The sequence below is a fragment of the Opisthocomus hoazin genome, chromosome 8 (genome assembly GCF_030867145.1).
Source record: "Opisthocomus hoazin isolate bOpiHoa1 chromosome 8, bOpiHoa1.hap1, whole genome shotgun sequence".
In the NCBI taxonomy this organism is placed as follows: Eukaryota; Metazoa; Chordata; class Aves; order Opisthocomiformes; family Opisthocomidae; genus Opisthocomus; species Opisthocomus hoazin.
The window spans coordinates 32,680,968-32,701,432 of NC_134421.1; the positions used below are offsets into that span (position 1 = coordinate 32,680,968).

General features: G+C 36.5%; 1 protein-coding gene across 1 annotated transcript in view; it reads right to left on the minus strand.

The window, feature by feature from the left end:
• Window positions 1-2,588: 2,588 nt before the first annotated feature.
• Window positions 2,589-20,465, minus strand: part of TBC1D15 (TBC1 domain family member 15) — a 34,020-nt gene continuing 16,143 nt past the window's right edge. Inside the window, exons 6-17 of the mRNA XM_075427940.1 lie at window positions 19,633-19,735; window positions 18,490-18,687; window positions 16,810-16,938; window positions 14,899-15,002; window positions 14,501-14,595; window positions 13,402-13,518; window positions 10,574-10,674; window positions 9,754-9,853; window positions 9,307-9,404; window positions 4,269-4,385; window positions 3,618-3,704; window positions 2,589-2,952 (exon numbers count right to left, since the gene is read on the minus strand). Of these exons, the coding sequence (XP_075284055.1) occupies window positions 2,746-2,952; window positions 3,618-3,704; window positions 4,269-4,385; window positions 9,307-9,404; window positions 9,754-9,853; window positions 10,574-10,674; window positions 13,402-13,518; window positions 14,501-14,595; window positions 14,899-15,002; window positions 16,810-16,938; window positions 18,490-18,687; window positions 19,633-19,735 (1,456 nt within the window). The 3' untranslated portion in view covers window positions 2,589-2,745. The remainder of the gene's footprint in view (window positions 2,953-3,617; window positions 3,705-4,268; window positions 4,386-9,306; window positions 9,405-9,753; window positions 9,854-10,573; window positions 10,675-13,401; window positions 13,519-14,500; window positions 14,596-14,898; window positions 15,003-16,809; window positions 16,939-18,489; window positions 18,688-19,632; window positions 19,736-20,465) is intronic.

Consider the following 20,465-nt stretch of genomic DNA (forward strand, 5'->3'; position numbering starts at 1 on the left):
AGCACATTTTCAGCCATCATCACTCTGATTATGGCCTCTCGGTGCTCTCAGTCTCATTTTGGACCACAGCCATCCCTAACAATCAGGAAGCGTTTGGTGGAGGATGAGGTTCCTCTTGGTTGCAACTCTTTGCAAGGCTGCCTGTCAGCAGGAAGGGAACTACAGGTAACAGCCACTGCAAGGGGCATTTGGTCGTGGTGTTGGGAAGCAGAGCAAGCCTACCTACTCCAAGCCTTCCACAGCAGCAGCTCACTTAATTCAGGAGCAAACTTCTCATCCTTGATAACCGAGTGCTTAACACAAAGGGAAAAGATCAACAATTACACCCAAAGAGGAAAGGCAAACTTTACAACTAACAACTACTACCAGCCCTTAAAAGTAATTCTGAGAAATGACAGTATTCCATTTAAATATGCTTTTCCAAAATATTTGAATATTCATGTTCAGTCAATTATGATTTTCTTCAAACTCTTATTATGTTGCATATACTTTTGTTTGTGGCTGCATATCCTGAATAACTAAGAACCATGCACAGTTAATTGATGGATTTGCCCATTGCATTTCTCAGTTTTAGACATTTCCCTCCCACAGAATCACAGAATAATAGGGGTTGGAAGGGACCACTGTGGGTCATCTAGTCCAACCCTCCTGCCGAAGCAGGGTCACCTACAGCAGGCTGCACAGGACCTTGTCCAGGTGGGTCTTGAATATCTGTAGAGAAGGAGACTCCACAACCTCCCTGGGCAGCCCGTTCCAGGGCTCCGTCACCCTCAGAGGGAAGAAGTTCTTCCTCATGTTCAGACGGAACTTCCTGTGCCTCAGTTTGTGCCCATTGCCCCTTGTCCTGTCACTAGGCACTCCCCCCCTTGCATAGTTTCATTTTAACATAATTTTTGACAAAAACATTTGGCAAGTACACTTCAAAGTGAACTAGGTGCTCCAAAATACTGAAACTAACTTGCTTAGTATATTTGAACCAAAGTGTTGATTACGTAAGCTCCAATGCCTTTATGTATTCTGTGCTATGTTAAATGAACTGCCAAGAAGCACAAAGCCCAACAGTGAACAGGGACCTGATGCTTCACAGTAATTTCCTGGACAGGAAATGAAAGGCTATAGATACGCTGAGCTCTGAATCCTTGACTTTCACCACGTAAGACTCTTCTTATTAACTGATGAGAGATAGCACACTGGCGATATTAAAAACAAAATCTATACTGATTCAGCTCTCCAGTGTTTGTTCACAGCTGGTGAGAGAAGTTTAATCGGGTCTCAAATTATTGTAACAACTTGATTTATCTATGAAAGCCTTTTTGTATTACTTGTATTTGCTTTAGATGGCACAAATAACATTTGTAAAAGTAAACTGCTCCAGAGAAAAGCAAGCTTCACCATGTCCCATACATCAACCACTTAGAGACGAAAGGCATGTTCCACTCTAATAAACAGATATTCCCACTGCTCCTCATTAGTCACAAAATATATAATATCAATGGACTAACCGTTGTTAGCTATCCCCTGTGTCTCACATCCTTGTATCAACAACCAGACAACTAGATTTTTTCTCTAAATATGATTTAATTAAAAACACAATCAGCTTTGATTTTTATTTTATATATGTACAATAGTTACCAAATAATGAATACACTGAATCAGTTACGTTAAATTTCACATAACATCAAAGGACATCAGCATGGCATGGAATAAACTCACACTGCCTTTTGCATATACAAAAAATGCATTAATGTTAAGTGTCATTACTATTTTGTTTGTGGTTTTTTTAATAACCTGCTTATTAATTCTCCAAATAATGTTGGCATAAAAACAGTGTAAGTAGTTAATTGATCAGTTAATATATTAGCAAAGATAAACATTAGTAAAGTTTGCAGGAAATGAACTGCAAAATTACCTCAAGTGTAGGATTGAATGTATTCACATGAAAATTACCTTCAGTTAGAAAAGTTCTGAAAAAGAGCCCAAGTTGGAGCTGTGCATTAATTTGGTCAAACTGATTCATATGAACGAACAGTCAAGTTTATTCAGATATTGAAAATATGACTATCCTTTTAGTATTCACAAACATTTGTGTATATAGTGTGTGTATGTGTGTAAATATATATATGCATATATAAAGTGAAGATATGTTAATGTAAAAATATACTGTTCATCCACTCCCAATTACACAAAATTCAGTATTTGGACATTAAACTGTGTAAGTATAAGTGTCCATTTCAAATCTACATTCAACCAGCAACAAATACTTAGAAGTATTTTTGTAAACATTTGAGATAGGGAAAACCCATTCACTTACAAAATGATCCTTCTTTAACAACTCAGCATCTCTTCAGCTTGAAAGTTTTGTACAGCAGCTTCAGCTGGCCTACTGTGAATCTGCTCAAATCGAAGAGCTCACACTGTCTTCGATCAATACGTGTCAAAGCTCAGCAAATGCAGAATTTTCAAGTTCATTCTTAATCACCATCTATTTCCAGTTCACCAGCAAAAAGAAAACGCACTTGGCTACAAAAATATTAAGGAATGTTATTGAAAACAAAAGGCTATTTTGGTAGAAGAAACTACAAAAATAGTTGAGTCATGTTGTAAAGCTTTAATGCAAGAGCATTACAGTACAGATTTTCTTTCCAACCTTAAAGCTTAATCAACACCAAATTTAAATATCCATCTCTCAAGTGCTTGAAAAAACGTGCTCAGTTAAAAGTCTTTCTTCAGTTTAAGCAACTGTAATTACGCAGGTGTCAGGCTCTGTGTCTCAGACGTCTGTTGGGTCCTGTCTCTTGTTCCATTGGCAGCGATTACAGGTGTTGAGATATTCTGATACGATGACATCGGACAACTCAACACAGCTCCACTTTCATCCTCTCCAGTATCTGAATCTGGTGTTGCAGAACTGCTTTCTATCCCCAGGATCTCACTAACTGCTTGAGGCAATTCCTAGAAAGGAAGGGGGGGTAATAATATTAAGAATCACTGTAATTAAATGAAAAAAGGTTAACAACAAGGGCCCGCCCGATCCATCCCCCACCCCCAGTAAATAATCATTCATCTGAATTTAGCTGTAGTGAAAGCATCCCTCTCAGCATTAGTTCCATTAAAGTTACCGTTTTCTGTATCTGCTTTTCAAAAAGACAGCAAAGGGGACAGGCTCAGGAATCAATTCCTGATTAACAATATAATCTTCATTATAAAAATAAAAGTCTAAACAACTATTATAATTCACACTTCATGTTATTGAAATTATTTTCTTGAGTGAACCATTAGTTTCTGCCTACTAAGCCTGGTATGCTTTCAGTGCAATGCACCTTTCACCTCATTTTTCTCAAGCACACTGAACATCAAATTACTTGTACTGAGGTTATCTAGCAAGAGTTAAGAAATCACAGCCAAAAGCCACAATCCAGCTTTCCCCCAGTGAACAATATTACTCTATAAAATTAATCACTCTTGCTTACAGATTTTTAGAATATAGGTGCTGTTTCTATCCTTTATCACACCCAGACATTTAGTTATTTCGCAAGTCATACATGTACACTTACAGCCAACTACATACTTTTACTGTCTATAAATGCTGACAGTAGATATAGTCGAAGTATCTTTACCTTGCAACTCATCATCTGCATAGAAATTGCTTCTGCTTTGCAGAGTATATATTCCACATCAATTTTCATAGACAGCTCATTGATATGCTAAAAATACATTCACAGAGAAAAGTAAATGTAATAAATGGTAAATATGCTTTATTGTAAGACACACTAATACTGTACTGCACTAATAACCTTACAAGCTTGCCCCTTAAGCTACAAAATGCTAAACACACTCTATTTGCTTTGACAAATGGGGACTGAAAGATGTCGTACACAACAGCTGGCTTTCAGCAGTACGTAAGACCTGCAGGAGGAATCCATGGTACTTCTAAATGTGACAAACTATCTAGCTCTCCTAAGTACACCCCAAATCACCTTTTCAAAGAGATAACAAATAAGATTATAGAAGAAAAAGCAAAAATTAAGATTAAACATACTAAGCAGCAGTCTAAGGGGGAGAACCACTTTCCATCTGTTAATGATCTTATCACTAAATACAGACATCAAGTTAACCATTTTGAAGGCACAGAGGACAGACATTCAGTTCACATTTAACCCGTCAGAAGGTAGTACACACCTTTTTCTCCCCTCAATACAAAATACGAACATATTGCATTAACTTCAAAAAGCTAATTAATATTTAAATAATGCATAAGAATTCAGTACCTTTAATATTTCGTTAAAGCCATAGTGCTTGTCCATTATTTGCTGTTTCTCAGATTCTAAGATAGCACAACAAAGGAGAAGATGAAAATTCTGGCAAGGCAATTCTGTCCACATGACCTGTTAAAATATGAAAACCACTTTTGAAATGCTTATGCTTTTCCTCTGAAAAGAAAAGCAGTTCTTAGAAAATAAGTAAGCCCTCAAGCTGAGTGGCTTAACTAACAATAAGCTATTTTTGAAGGCAACTAAGTATTCATACAATTTTCCTTTTTGCTCAACTAGTGACAACTGCAGGTCTGAATCGCCAAATGCTTATCTGGTTCTTTAAGACTTCTGTGTCTACCAGGTTGTCCGCTATAACGCTATCAAGCTGTCTGAGCTTGCGGTCTCGTCAATGTGTGTGTTTTACCTCAGCTCACATGACATTCTACTCAAAATTAGTAACTACACAGAACTAATTAAAAAAAAAAAAAATTATTTGCATAGCTTAGTGTGTCTGCATTAAGCCTGAATTGGTAGAAGTGTGTCACCGTCAGCAATCCCTCCAAAAGGTTTTAACTTCAGCATTAATACCCAGTTCTAGCATGTTCATGAGAGTCAAATTTAAAAACAAAAAAGTATTTGAAGAGAATGTGTCTGGTGGGCAGAAAGCTGGAGAACAGTTTTGACAACAAAAAAAGGAAAGAAACAAAAAAAGGAAAGAAACAAAAAATTGTTTGCATACATTATTCTGACAAACAGATAAAGGGATTTAAGTCAATGGATTTACTCTCAAAAAAGGCAGGTAAAAAAAAGCAGGCTCATAAAATCAGTCTTACTTCACCAGTAGAAGTTTTCTTGCTTCATTATTGACAGAACACAGCCTTAAAGCTCAGCAAGAGCTTACTTATACTTGGAACTTTTATCACAAGTACCTGTAGCCCGTAAACAGAATTGCATAAATCTGAAAGATACCTGAACCAAGTTCACACAAAATGAAGTGCAATTAATCTTGAATGTTTCAATTAAGATTCAATTCACTAAGTCCAGAATTAAATTTTGTATCTTTTTCAGGTATCCAATATTCTCTTAACGCACTCTCTCACTCCAGGAAAAGGGCGGGAATGTTATTAGGCTGATAAACAATAACAGTAGTACAAAAATGCCTGCAGTCTACCAAATACAGTCTGTCTACACACTATTGTTTGGGGGATTTTTTACTCCTACTTCATAAGAAGGAAATACTGACAGCTGTACCTGGATTTGGTTCAACATCAAGTCTGCACATAAAGAGCGCAAACTACTGCCTACACATTCCCAGTACACTCAAATTCTCATGGTACGCACACCATGGATCATCTACAGCAATCACTAATGAAGCGTATCAGGCCACAGGCTGCCTCTTGGCGCTACATCTAAACCAGAACATAGATGATGGAAACATGACAATCCAGGATATGGGGGAAATCAAACCAAAATGTAGATCTGTATAACAGTTACCTTTTTTATAGATATTAATATAACATTTAACTTTCATATCTACAATTTAATGCTATGGTTGCTGGAATATCTACTTTAAGAAGTAATTGCTTCAAGCTGTAACTTCAGTGGAAGCTGGATCCAGCATCAAGGGGTGTAGGGGGGAACAAAACTACTAGCAAGGATGTTTACTGACATTCTCTCCTCTCTGAGGAAAATTAGCAGCTGTCATCAGGTGCTAACACCAGCTGCAAAAAATTCCATATGTTTTGCTACCACTTTTGATACATTTCTCGAAGTCTGGAGCAGAGCATGCACTTAAGCTTATGTATGTACATTGATAACAGCAGCATCACAAAGTGCTTGGAAAAGGATGAAAGAAAAACAGCATTTAAATTAAGAATACAAAAATATGTCAGGTAAGTGCAATAAATCTTTTTCTCCTATTTCTTTCCGATAAAGCTATGCAAGTAAGGACTCATTTATTGTAGTACTACCTCAGCATCCATGAATATTGGTAGCAAATACTAGATTTTATGTAATCTATCACTAAGTCATCCTGGTTTTATACAATGTGAGCTGTACTACCATAACATTGGAGGTGAGCTAGCTGTGTAATTTTGTTACAGAACTTTTATTTTGGGATTCTTCTTTTTCTACCCAGTCTTCCCGCACCACTTGAGAATGAAGCAGCTCACTGTGCAAAGGAAAGATGAGGAGCTGGCTGGAATTAACAGGTAACAATTGTCTGTCCTTCCAGCGTGAAGGAGCGACTGAGCTGCTCTCAATTTTGGGGCATCTAAGCAGTGGCTCAGTATGCTGTCTGGGCTGAGTTTGAGAGACACTGCTAAAATGTACTGCAAATAATCCCATCCACAGACAGAACAGTTTAACCTGCATTCGTATTTCTGTAAAAATGCGTTGTGCATAGCATTGCAATTAGCGGCAATCACACAATGGATCTCAACTTACCCACACAAGGTGGAATGCCACCTCTCCAGCATGTGCACTGCCTAGCACACCCTGCTGCACCACAGACTCATGATAGAACCACCGCATTTTCTACTGCAATCTGATTATTATGGCTCTTGCTCAGTAGGTGGGAGGGCTTGGTTTTAGTTTCTACGCTGGCTGATGGAGACTGGTATCTCCCATCTCTAAGGTGAATGTCTAACAGCCAGTCTAGTGAAGAATCCTCTTCATTCCTTTTTCTGAGATAAGACACAAAGTCATGAAGCCAGTGGGAACCGGGAAAAAGCCTGAACCACTAAGGTAACATCACATACAACTCTGAGGACAGAAACGGAGGTCCGAAAGAACACCCTGCAATTCATACATTAGTGTCCTGGGTTCAGCTGGGACAGAGTTAAATTTCACGAGCAGCTGGTTGGGCTGACCCAAACAGCCAACCAGATGGGACACTCGATACCATGTGATGTCATGCTCAGTATTTAAGTGGGGAGCAGGTGGGGCTTTTGCTACCCAGGAGCAAGCTGAGCATCGGGTGGTGAGAACACTGCATTATGTATATGCTTTTTATCAGTATTATGGATTGTTGTTCTCTTCTCCCTTTGCCATTCCATTAAACTGTTCTTATCTCAACCCACGAGTTTTTGCCTTTTTCCTTCTTATTCTCCTCCCCATCTCACCGGGGAGGGGGAAGGAGTGAGAGAGCAACTGTGTGGTTCTTTGTTGCAAATTGAGGCAAAACCATAACAATTAGACAGACAAAGCCCCAGAACTTTGGACTGGAATCTCAGATGGTACCTCCCTTTCTTCCCATTCTACCTTTGCAGGTGAATGTGTCACAGGGTAATACTGCCTTCAAATGGGTTCCCTCAATTCATGTGCTATTAAAAAAAATAGCACAGGAATTTTGCTCAGACTGAAATACTCTAAAAACATTTCTTTCTGCTAATTTCAAAGGGGAAAACAGTCTCCTGTGCCTATAGCTTGGCTTTGTAAATCCCACATATACACTCCACTGATACCAGTGAAGCTGCATAGCTACAAACAGGAAAAAACCACCCTGTTGTGAGCTGTATTATCAACTGTGACAAACATGACACTAGCTTTCATATGAAAACATCAACATAATGCCTTAATTAGTTTGTTTTAAAAAGGAAAACAAGATATCCTCTTTCCCATTCCAAATCTCCTAGCAAAGACATGTAGTAAACATACATTATGATGTGCTAGAAGGAACCTACAAGACCAACAGTTTTCCATCATCCTCCTAAGACAGAAAAAAATACTTAAGAGTGAGAAATACAGCGTGCTTCTTTTCTGTATGCTCACATATACACACAGTAAGGCAGAGGTGATAAAAACATGCTAGCCTGGGACTATAAACTACAAGTAAAAATATTGTTGTCATCAATTTAAAAAGAAAAATTAGTCTTTAAAAAATACTGAGAAGACAACATAACACTGAGGGGGGAAAACAAGATGGGTGAATTTTTTTTCTCAAAATCATTATCATTTTATCCCTTGGAATAAGAATTCTTTTGGTTTTGTACATTTTCATTCCCTTATTTATGTATGTTATTCATAAACTTTTCAGTCCTCTTCAGTTAAAATACCACCTCAATACTCTCCACCAATGATAAAAAGCTAAAAAAGATTTACTTTGGACAGTTTTAAATACTGGTCCTCCCTCTTTAAGTGACTTTTTTCATCAGTGGAAAAAGCGAATAAAAGCATCAACATTATTTTTCATTATAGTACAAGTTTTATGCATCTCAGTCCTGTTCTTTTCATTACCCTTCTGGTCCCTAGCACAACTCTATGTGATGTTACGTCCTAGAAAATGCTCCTTCCATTCATCTGAACACTCACTCTCCTGTTTGGGAGTTTTCAGTGGATATTGTGCTCTTGTTAAATGCATCTTAGACAATAAACCTGTACTGTTGACACACTTCTCAATTTTCTGGGAACAAAGAATTAAAGAATGTCCAACAAAAATGTTAGTTCATCTTAATTACGCCATCTGATCCCAAGACCACCTAAATCAAAAAAGATCTTATTAACCTGGAATTATCAAAACTTCCACATTTTTATGTTTTACATTATGTTATTTGGCATCATGAGGCCTTATCATGAAGATTAAGTGAATCTCTTGACTTCATCCTCATTATGGGTTTGGCTAACACTAAAAACTACCCTGCCAGCGCTTCTTTCCACTTAATCTGTGAAGTATTACCCCTATCAAGGAACTAATCAGACACACACACAAATGCTATTTCTTCTGGCATAAGCTGTTTTTCACTACAAGTTAACCGATACTCTCCACATTCTAGTTTCACTTAACAGCCTCATCTGAAGGATCGTGTCCAAACCTTTTTGAAACAGCCAACTTATCCCCACCAGCTCTTATAAGTATTTTTTCATTAGCTTCCCAAGTTGTTGTTTGGCTAAAAAGACATAACATATGCTAGTATGTCCACACCTCACCGCAGTGAAATAGTTTCAAAAAAAAAAAAAAATCTATTTGAGTATTTATCACTTTGCACAATGATCCATGCTTTTTGTTCTAAAGTCAAAAGACTGCTGGAGTTTGTGTGATGAAAAGTCTTCTTACCTCCCACAGTCGAAGAATATCTTGAAAGCTAAATTCCCTTTTAAATCTGATAAGAAGCCATCGGAAGCAAAAATAAAGGTAGCCTGAGTCTTGAGATTCTAGGAATAAGAGTGTTACATTTCATAAACACCAAATTTGGTGAAGACAACAGGGGGAAAAAACCCAACACACTTCACAGGTACACAATCATATCACTGATTTTTAGGATGGTAGCCCATTTTCAGAATCAAAGGCATTTGCGGGAAGATGACATTTTTAAAATCACTAACAAGATAACCCTGTTTTTCAACATGCATGGAACAATTACTGAAATCTTTTAGGCATTATTAATTTACTAGTCCTGTATTCATATTACTATTGGAATTATATTTAAACACTTGTAAGGATATCAATGCACGCAGAATGCAGTAAGTTCTTTTAGTTATTGTGCACGAATAATACACCTACCTAAATAACTGCAAAATCCACTGTCTAGTAAACGAAGCAAAGTACTCAGTTGAATTAGTTGTGTCTTCATACCCTGCATCTGTTCTTCAAAATTCTGATGCTGGATGGAATAAAATATTAGCACTGTCATTTTCATCACCTCAATGATTTTGAGATTTACAGCTATTTTTATTTAAAAAAAAAAAATATTGCAACAGTGGTTCTCATCCTTTCAGTATTTAACATGTGAATATTTAACTGTACTTCTACCTAATGAAATGTCTGCCTTTTACTGAAAGGTTTAACTAAAGCAGTGAACTGTGTTTCTCCAATGACACTTTTGTATGTAATAAATGGTATTTTAAATCAGCTTATGCTCTGTACTGCCAAGCAGCACCACTGCACTCAAACCAAAAAGACAACTTTTTTTTTTAAATTCTCATACCAGTCACATTGTTTTGCCACATGCACAATTCATAAAAGCTTCAGTTTGTGGAAATTCTAAATTGCATTTAACAAATGCCAGAAGGTAACCATGACAGGGAATTATTATCCTGAAAAAAATCCTGCTAGAGGACTCCTGATTAGTACAAATTCAGCTGTGATGGCTCTGAGTTACACTGGAATTTCAAAAGGAGACAAATTTGTCTGTATTGAACAGTAATAGCATCACAAACCCACCATAACCTGTGTCAATCAGAAAAAACCCCACTGATTTCAAATACAAGATGATTGCTTTAGAAGAATTTTAAAAAACCCAATGAAATTCATAAAATAAAATTAACCCCAAATGTTATCCATAGCTCATCTGTTTACGTGGGCTAAAAAAGCCTTATTTTACCATTTGATCCATGTACGATACAAAGCACCAAAAGGCATCTACTTCATTTTCCATAATATACAAGACAGGTGAAAGCAGGTCGCTCATTCCCTGGACATAACCTTGATGGAGAAAAAGGCAGGGGGAAAGGCAAATTTAGTTAAACGCAGCAGTTAAACAGTAATTTTTCAAGTGTGTTGAATGACAGAGTGAAACAAATGTTTGTATTCCAAGTTTGGGCAGATACTGTAACTTTCCAACTCCACCACCAGTAAAGACATTTTGTGTTAATGATAACCGACATTCAGCAGATCTAACAAGATTTAGCAGATGTTTCTGCCAGTCTAAAGAGAACATTAACATGTTGTTTCTGTAGTTCTTAAAATACATACACATTGAGCTCACATCACAACAGCTTTTTAGTAAAAAGAGTCCCCATTTAGAGCTCAGAGGCACATATTGGTAGTTTTAAGAAGATTAAATACATACCTTGCACCACAACAAATACAGGCTCATATTTATTCTCCTCTCCATCTGTAATTGGTTGATTTCTTTCATATATTTAAAATCTTTTTATATCTTTCTACTTTTTTTCCCCTCCAACTGAAGATTATCTTTTCAAATAGATTTGAAGAGATGTTAAGTTTCAATCACAGGAAAACATATGGTGCAATAGTTTTCATGAAGAAAATTTCACACGTAACATTTCTTTTTTCTGGCACTGAATATGCTTTAAGGATTCCTGTATTTAGGGATGTAGGAACTGTTCTGCTTGGATAGTATCTTAAACACAACCAAAGCCTAAGACCATCTATGTAACCAAGGAGCCAACAACAAAAAAGACTTCTACCTATTAAACCGAGGAAGGGGAATTATTAGCAAAGTACTGCTTGTAAGAAACATGAAAGAAACAAATATCCAGACCTGATTCAAGGAATTCCCTTTCAGTTTCTGCGTCCAGAAACACGGAATCAAGTTCACATGCCCTAAAAAACACTCGCATGCCTTATAAGAAAAGCTTAAATTTAAAGGGAGAATAAAATGCCCAGTTTTAGAGCATACAGTTTTTAGAAATAGCTAGAAAATTATAGTTGTATACAAAACTTTTTCAAAGTTTTACAGCTTTTTAATGCTTCTTCCAGGTTTCTTGTAATTAACAGCCCACTTAAGAAGAGAACAATGATTTTTCGAGCTCATTTTTTCCCTTTCATCCTGACTCTTCCAACTACCTTACCACTGATGCTCAAGTCAGTTTATCTACTGCGCTATTGCTGCTGAACTCCCCGAGTAAGGGAGAACATGATTTATATGTATATCATCAGTGATTGGTTCAACATGGCATGGCATTTCTCAGTTGGCTGACTCCATTACTTAATAATGTAATAACTGAATAACTGAAAAGAGGATTAGAGTCAATGACTGAAAATACGGATCAGGTGTGAGACAAAAAACAGAATAAGGAACAGAAAACATGCAAATAAAGGTCAAAAGGAAAAATGTTTCATTCCCCACACATTTAATACTATAGCCAATTAAAAATGGAGAAAATTCTGTTCAAGACAGTTTTAAAGTCTTTAAAAGAATAAAACCAGTTTCATTAATGCAGACTTAAAGAACCCATTCAGAGAAACGTTTTATTAACAGCTGTTCTGTCCCCTCAACTATCTGGCAGTTTGTGCATTACTCAGACCCCCCCACCGTCAAAGGATTAGGAGCAGCATTGTACCAGTGCTTAAGTAGTTCAGAAACCTTGGACAAACACAATGTCAAATGTACTATATTTCCATTACTCTTTCTTGTTTACAAAATAGAAGACTTACCCACTGTATACACTTAAGCCATCTAAACAATGTTTTTTACAGTGGATGGTAAAAGTGCTTTAATTTTACTTATATGTCACTGCACGTTACTGCAGGCTGAAATGTGGAAATATACGTGGAACAGAGCTACATGTTTAAACAGTCTCAATCAGTTTTAATTCTCCCCTTCTTTTTCAAGCTGAAGGTCAAGTCCCTCTACAGACTTGACAGAAAGGACAAAAGCTGACAAGTATTACGGCTCTGCAGCAAGTTTACTAGACATTAAAGATTTGCTCCTACTGTTTGCCTTCAAAAACTGGCACAAAGTGGGCTTTTAGAATCCCAACACTGCTCCGAGACAGAATACCTGAAACCCCCCAAGTACAACAGCCAAATGTCATGCCAGGGGTGAAGGGAGGAAGCAGCTAGAAGCATCTTTTCCCTCCCTCCCTCGACAACTAACAGAAGCCAAGATCTCATACACACTGTGATTAAAGCAAGATGTTATACGCTCTTCCTTCTGCAACAGCTGCGTACGCTAAAGCGTCATTTCTGACAGACTGTTAAGTGTACTTCTCAAGAACTAGCTTTTAAAGCATTCTTAAGAACACCCGTGTTTATAAGCAGCTGGTTCAGCATGCTCAGCTTTAATTATAGCAGTGGCAGCTGGCTTAACATTTTTATCGATATATCAGCCTTAAAAATGGATATAACCCTCAAGCTCCAAAAACCCAAACCCATTTAAAACTCTGAAAAGCAAACTTGCTTCAGTTCTAAAAAAACCCCAAACCAACAGCAGGGGTATGGTGAAGACAAACTGCCACTTAATTCCCAATCCCACCTCAGCTGATGAATTCAGATGCCTGTGATAAGCATCAGATAGAAGAGAGGAAGAAACAGGATGAGAAACTGAGCAAAGTTATCTACATTATTAAAATATAAATCTTGACATTTACAAAAAGCATTGTAACCAATACGAGTACAATTGTATTAACAGGCCTTAACATGAGCAAAGCTGCGTATTAGAAACTAAATGGCAACACAACTTACCTAAGTCAAAGTCATACATGCAATAGGTCATCAAAATATCATGAAGTAAAATCAATCCTGGATTATCTTCACCTTCGTAGAATTTATTTGTTCGATCTGTCCTGTTTACATCTTTTTCTAAGAAAACAGTATAGATTTAAAAACATTTTCAAAACAAGCTCTACAAAGACAGCACCAAATGAATTCAGAATGTGTTTTAAGTTGCTGATTTCTTCTTCAAACACTGCTGCAAATCTTTGAAGTGTTTAAGACAACTGCATAACTGAATGTCATTTCAAAAAGAATATTTTAAAAGAAAGAAAATCCTTCCTGTCTGCAACAAAAGGATTTGCCTATAAACAGATTTTAAAGCTTTTTGCATTTTTTTGTTAATACTTTTTATGGAAAAATTCCTGATTATAATTCAGTGAAAATGTTTTACACTTGGAGGGATTAAGAACAACTTTATGTGAGTTAGCTATGCGATGTCACTTATTAATACTTATGCGATGCACCATGAGCCATAGTAGGAGAGTTACCACATTATCAGCTCAAAGACACTGTGATAGTTCACAACAGCATGTTTATAAATTCTGTTTCAGTTACTACAACTCATAGTGAGCTGTAACTGCCTGATTCATCAGGAAGTCTTCATGCCTCAAACATACCAAGCACACAGCATACCCTTTAATAATGTGAAATTCAACACTGATCTATTGAAATAAGCAAAATTTTGAGTGCACTTTAATAAAAGGAGTATTTTGTATTTTTGTATCTATTTTACAACATAAGTCTAATCTTCTAATTTACATTTCAAACGCTTAGAATAGAACTCCTTCAACAGAAACAAAACTTCAGTCTTTTTTGAACTCTGATTATTTTTTTTCCTGTTAACACACACTCTAAAACAGTAGTTTACTAATCTACTAAGATTAGACATTCTCAACCCTTTCAGCTTGCCTTTTGAATAACTGGTTGAAATAAGTTTTGCCCATGTCTCAGCATAACGCAAAAATCTTATCCTGTCTCCTGAAATAATATGAAGTTGAAAAAATGTAACCCTGAGTTGTAAAAGTGTGTGAATTTGTACATTTAGGTATGTTTCTAAATGTAAACTTACCTATAAGACTCCGGTAATCTCTTAATCTTGAATTACGTTTTTCCTGTTCCTCACTGATAGATTTCCACTGTAATTTCATTCTGAAATATTCGTCCCTGAAGAAGAAAGATAATTTTGACACCAAAACATGCTTAATCATAACATTTCTTTATCTTCCTTTTTTATTTAAGCATGCATTCATTCATTCCACTAGTTCTTTGGCATACATAAGATAATAACACCCTGTTTATACAATATTTTTATTTTAGTATAACAATAACTTTAAGAGAGTCTCACACACTTCTTTGCATTCAACAATCTTTTAGCAGCTGTCTTTCAAGTTTCCAAGTTTTTCCTATATGCCTCAAGAAAAAAGCAGCTTTTTGATTTATTTTGTAACAAAAACCCCCTGTACTCACGTTTTCCTTTTTTGCAGATTTGCTCTCTCTTCTTTAGTGCTGTTCCAAGGAAAATACCCCAAAAGAAATTTCCATGCCTCTTTTCTTAGAGTATGGCAGAGACCCTAGGGAAAAAAAGAAAAGATATTAAATACTAAGAAAAAGACTACTTGGATTTTGTGAGGAAATGTTCCTATAGTGATATAATACTTCTTAAAGTAACAGCTCAAAAGAAAACTTTTATAAGTAAGCTTCTTTTTACATTGTAGTCAAATCTTATCTGCTAACTAGGTATCTCACTTGGAGGAAACAGCAGGAAGACAATATGATTAAGCAGAAAACTGTAGAAGCACTGGATTAATCCTTAGAAGACAAAAAAGAAACTTTACAGAAGATCTTTCTTCCTATATTTTTGCTTCACTGCTGGAAACAAATCTTACAGGCATCACAGACTTTAACAAGCAAAAAAAGTACCTTTAAAATTTATGTATTTAAACCTCCTGCTTAACTGCCGAACTTCTCTTGCCACAAACTGATCTTGAGGACCAGGCTACCATTTGTTTATTTTTTTTCAACAAGTATTTTCGTCTAACAAGACATGGCCAACATGCAGATGAATCTTCCAAGCAATCAAAAACAGCAGTGTCCACTGAAGGACTCTATTTGTCAGAAATCCTTCCAAATAATGCTCATCGTTTGCAGATGACAAAAACGTACTAGTTGAATCATAGTCCATTCTCCTTAAAAGAGTTTGTTTCAACTCCTGCAGTACAGTCATAAGAATGAGGCACTTTTGCTATCAGTTTACCAGCCCAAGGCCAGCTTGATTCCTCACGATATTTCTTCATTTACTATTAGATTTAAGGCAAGGAAGACAGTCCAGCAATAGCATCAACCACTGAAAAAATAAGTAGCAACTGGAACTTTTCCAGTAACAGGAAAACAGTTTGAGAGACATTTTAACTTTTATTTTCTTTAATGAGGATCTGCACTTCATGTACTGGAAGTTACTGAGTCATAAATAAAATTGAGCACTCGCTCCTCTGGACAGCAGATGACAGGGAAATGGGGTACTGGAAGAAAAGATTTGTAGCAATTCTCATGATTGCAGAAGGGTCCTTAACTGGCCACCTCAGGCACAGGCATATTAACGAACAGTCACAGAAACTGAGAAGGGCCTCAGTTTCACTCTACCCCCTTCACAGTACATTACTTACTATCAGTTTTTTTAAAGTCCTATATCGATGTCATCATTTTCTACTTCTGCTCAGACTCCGAGAATGCAAGACTGCATGCTTGCAAACACGCATCAACAGGTGCACAAAGAATGCATTAAGGCAGCTGGATTTCCATCAAAAAAGATAAATATTAAAGTAACATTAGGTACAATAGTTGCGGGACATAACTAAAGTTTTCAAAATTTCCATCACTGAGACTAAATTCACACTCATATTGTAAAAACTCTCAGTTAAATAAAAAAATGAAATTGTTTAGGACTGCTCCAACAAAAGCCAAATCCAGGCAAACTACTGGGCAAAGAAAAGCAGCTTTTGCTGGAGAAGAATAAGAAAAAACCTTCAAAAAGAAAAGAATAAACCCGATATCCTAACACTGAAGCACTGGCGTTTTCTTGAAAGGCTTTCATTTTTCTTCTTTATCGCTTAAGCCTTTGTGTTTTCAACTCATCCACTTTAGCTGGCTACCACAAGACCTCTCTCCTCATAGAGCACTTTGCATGGTTGGAAGACTGCTGAGGTGTTTGATTAACAGGAGATCATGCTTTATGAAGTCCCTCCAGCAATACTGACTGGCTCATGCTCAAGGTCCTGCACAAAGCATTACAAGTATAAGCATAACCGTGGTTTGCAAAGGAAAGAAAAAGGAGCCAGAACCAAGCCATAGGCTTTGCTGACTGTAGAAAAAATAAGTTACCCCTTTGAATATCAATCGCTTTATGTAGTCGACATTTAAAATTCTTCCTTCAGAATCCATATTCTTAGCCCATTCTTCAGCTGACACAGGCTCTCTTCTACTAACTTCAGGCTGTTTCCCTAGATCAATCTGAAAGACACAGAAATCTGTTACATTAATCCCACTGAAGTGCTTCAGTAGTTTTAAACAACTGCACCAATAGTAGTAAGCTTGCCAGTTTCATATATTCTGTGCAACCACATTTTCACATGTGCATACCTCAATTAGCAACTCTAAGGATCTAAGGCTGTGTCCACATTAGCAAGCAGTGTGGACCAACACAAGGCAGAGCTCCAGAGTAAGACACTGTGCTGAGGACCTGGGTATACATGTTAATATTTCAGATTTTGGAGGAGGATGTATGCGTGTTTTAAATAATCTTCTGCCCCTACAAACATCTCTGAGGTAGCTTTCCATGAACTAAAAGCCTCTCTGCAACTGGAAATGTATTAGGTATGTGCAACATAGCAAACAAGGACAACAGGGAGCTCCACTTCAAAAGCACAGTCCTGATACACACTAGCACATCTTAAGAGAGAACTGAAAAATGACTTGGGTTCAGAGATGCTATGCCCACACTGACTGCAGTGTGACCGAAAGATCAATTTCGGTACACTGCCCCTTAAAAAAACACAAAACACAAGACTGTACGTGTTTTCAGAACTCCTAACACCCATCAAAATTTCACAGTTTGTGCTTAGTCTCTCTCAGTTCCCAAACTGCATGTTTAAGCACAGCAGAATTCAGCAGACAATAAATTCCTTACTTTCCTAAAAATACTTTGATGATGGCAACCACTAAGTCACTTTGTGTTTCAACTCTTCCGAAATCTAAGGCATTTGCGAGTTCAGGACATATAGGTCAGTGTTATTTTTGGTATGTAGCATTCGCTATAGTTTTTCTCACTGATAAATTAACTGATTAAGTGCTAGTCAGCAAGTTCTTAGAATTACATAGTTTATACAACTATTGCTAAGATAACAACACAGTTTTGAACTCCAGAAAAAAAAAATACCTCAAAACAGTTTAATGCTCTAAAAACATGTATATTGCTTAAATAGTAATCACAAGCATTTAAAAATAAACCTTTCCACCTATCTGTAAAAGACACCAACAGCAGCTCATAGTGATTCACGATCGAATTACAAGTTCATTCTAGCTTTGGTTCAAGTCATACATAAATCTGTACATTTATACACCCTAGACATTAATCATCCAATTAAATACTTCGTTTTAATCTTCTTAGCTCACTTAAAACAAACTGAAACATTAAAGTGGTTATCCAAGAAAGCTGGTTACTAACCTGTATACCAATTTTACTCAACATAGCTCTATCTGACCACAGAGGAAACACTAAACATGAAAGGGGTCACTTTTCAGGGTAGTGACTCTAGGATAACAATAATCCCATTTTCAGTAATGACAAACTTTCTTTCAAAGCAAAACTCACACTTGAAAGCATGAAAATGACATATTCTAGAAGTACCTGATGAAGATCTTACACTTGTGAATACATGGTAGGGCAGCATACACCACAATCACCAAACAGTGTAACTCACCAAGCTTTAAGACCTACCATTCCTCTAAATGTGTGCATAAAAAGAATTAATGCATCTGTATAATATTCATTTACACACTCACTCGTGTAATGACTTCAAATCCTGGTTCTTCCTGCTGATTTATCTTTAGCCCTGGAATAGCATCATTGAGAAAGTCTGTCATTTCTGACGGTGGTCGCCTTTGACTTGAAGGGTCGCTTAAACGGAAACTGTCAAAAATATAGTTTGTGACTTTGGAAAATCTTCCCATTGTTACTGTGTATGGATCTTTCTTCAATTTCTGTGTTATACAAGGAAAACAAGCAAAATACAAAAAGCCTCAGATTATTTGGAATTCTTGTACTCAAAGAAAGCAAAACAGGAAAAGTATTATAGGTCTTAAAGTTATTGAAGTTTCATGTATCAGTAGTTTCATATAGTACGTTCATTACATGATTAAAAAAGGTGTCAAGTATTGAGATTTGAAAGATTGGATAGCAGTGTGCATAGTAAACCTAAACTACAGATAGAAGTGGATCAGATCTACTGTTTACTTTCCACTGATCAATGCCACAACACGTCTTCCTTATGCCTAGCTTCTCTACGTTCATAAAGAAAATAGAAGTTGAATCAGTCTCACACAAAACTTGATCAGACTACTAAGTCCAGAAACTAATGTAATTCACTCACAAAAGATTTTCTTTAATTAAACAAATCAGTGGGTCAAAACTCTGGCCTCATTCAAGTCACTGGAAATTTAGCTGCTGACTTTCACAAGTCCACAAACCTCACCAAATGATAAAACAGTTTTAGCATTAAAAAAAAAAAATGTCTTATGCAATATTGTGCTCTTTGCTGCTGTATTTCCAGCATCCCTTCAAAACTGTCAGACAAATCAAGGAAAAGAATATTTAGTCACGGAAAATTTAGAAAATTCTAATTAACTTGGTTTGGTCACTCCTAAAATTTTTCAGTCTTCCCCTTTCTAAAACTATCTGTACCCAAATGTAAGAATCACAGACAACATGAACTTGAATAGGTGTGAAATAGTACCACAGGGAAGTTAAGAAATTATTAGAACATAGAAAACAACTTATAAGTAAGTGTACTTCCTAGTCTAAATGTTTTAGAATACAATCAATGCTTCTACAATGGCAATGACTCAGGAACATTTGTGTGACATGGTAGGGTGTGGGTTTTTTTTAATAAATATCTTCAGAATAAAAATGTCAAAGATAATACGTACTTGAAATAAGCCATATGATGGTTCATCAAAGAGATTTTCAAAAGACTGAGACAGAGACTTGTTCTGAGAATTCACAAGAAGAATCTGTTTATCCTGTGGAGATCTGCAACAAAATTAAGAAAGGGTTTCTATAAGTACAACCAGTTTTTCCTGAAAATGCTTTTAGAATATTTACTTTTTTTGAAGCCACATTTCAGGTTTTGTATGAAGAAAACAGGTTTGATGCAAAATTGCTTTTAGTTCTTGGCACAAGTTCACAAGCTAACACACTACTAAACAGGACTTTCGTTTTTCAAAAAAATCAGTCATCATCATATTCATTCTGTATTGTACTCTTTCATTCTTCGAAAAAATCATGATGCTTTTGAGAAATTACTCTGGAAGAAAACTTTTATTACCCACACGTAAATAAAGTTTTCTTCAACTACAGTTTTCTGTATTTGACAATGTACAAGAAAAAGAGGTGACACAGGAAAGGAGATCTAGCGAGCCATGGTCAGCCTCAACACAATATATGCTGAAACTCCTTTAATGTAACAGAGGAAGTGAAAAGAGCTCATGTCACCATACACAGTTAAGGAATTCCTTCTACCAACTAGTAAATCTTACATTAAGGCACCCTGTAAAACACTACATAAAGGAATACAAACTGCTTTTCAATGTATGAAAGCACATCAACAAATTTCTAACCAACAGTATTACAACAGCTACTGTCAGGATAATTCTAAGATTCATACTGATAGGGGCTTAAAAAACACCACAGCCATTGTACTGTGAAACAGAACCATCTCAGTACAGTCCTGCAATGCATTTCTGTGTAGACTCCTAAAGAT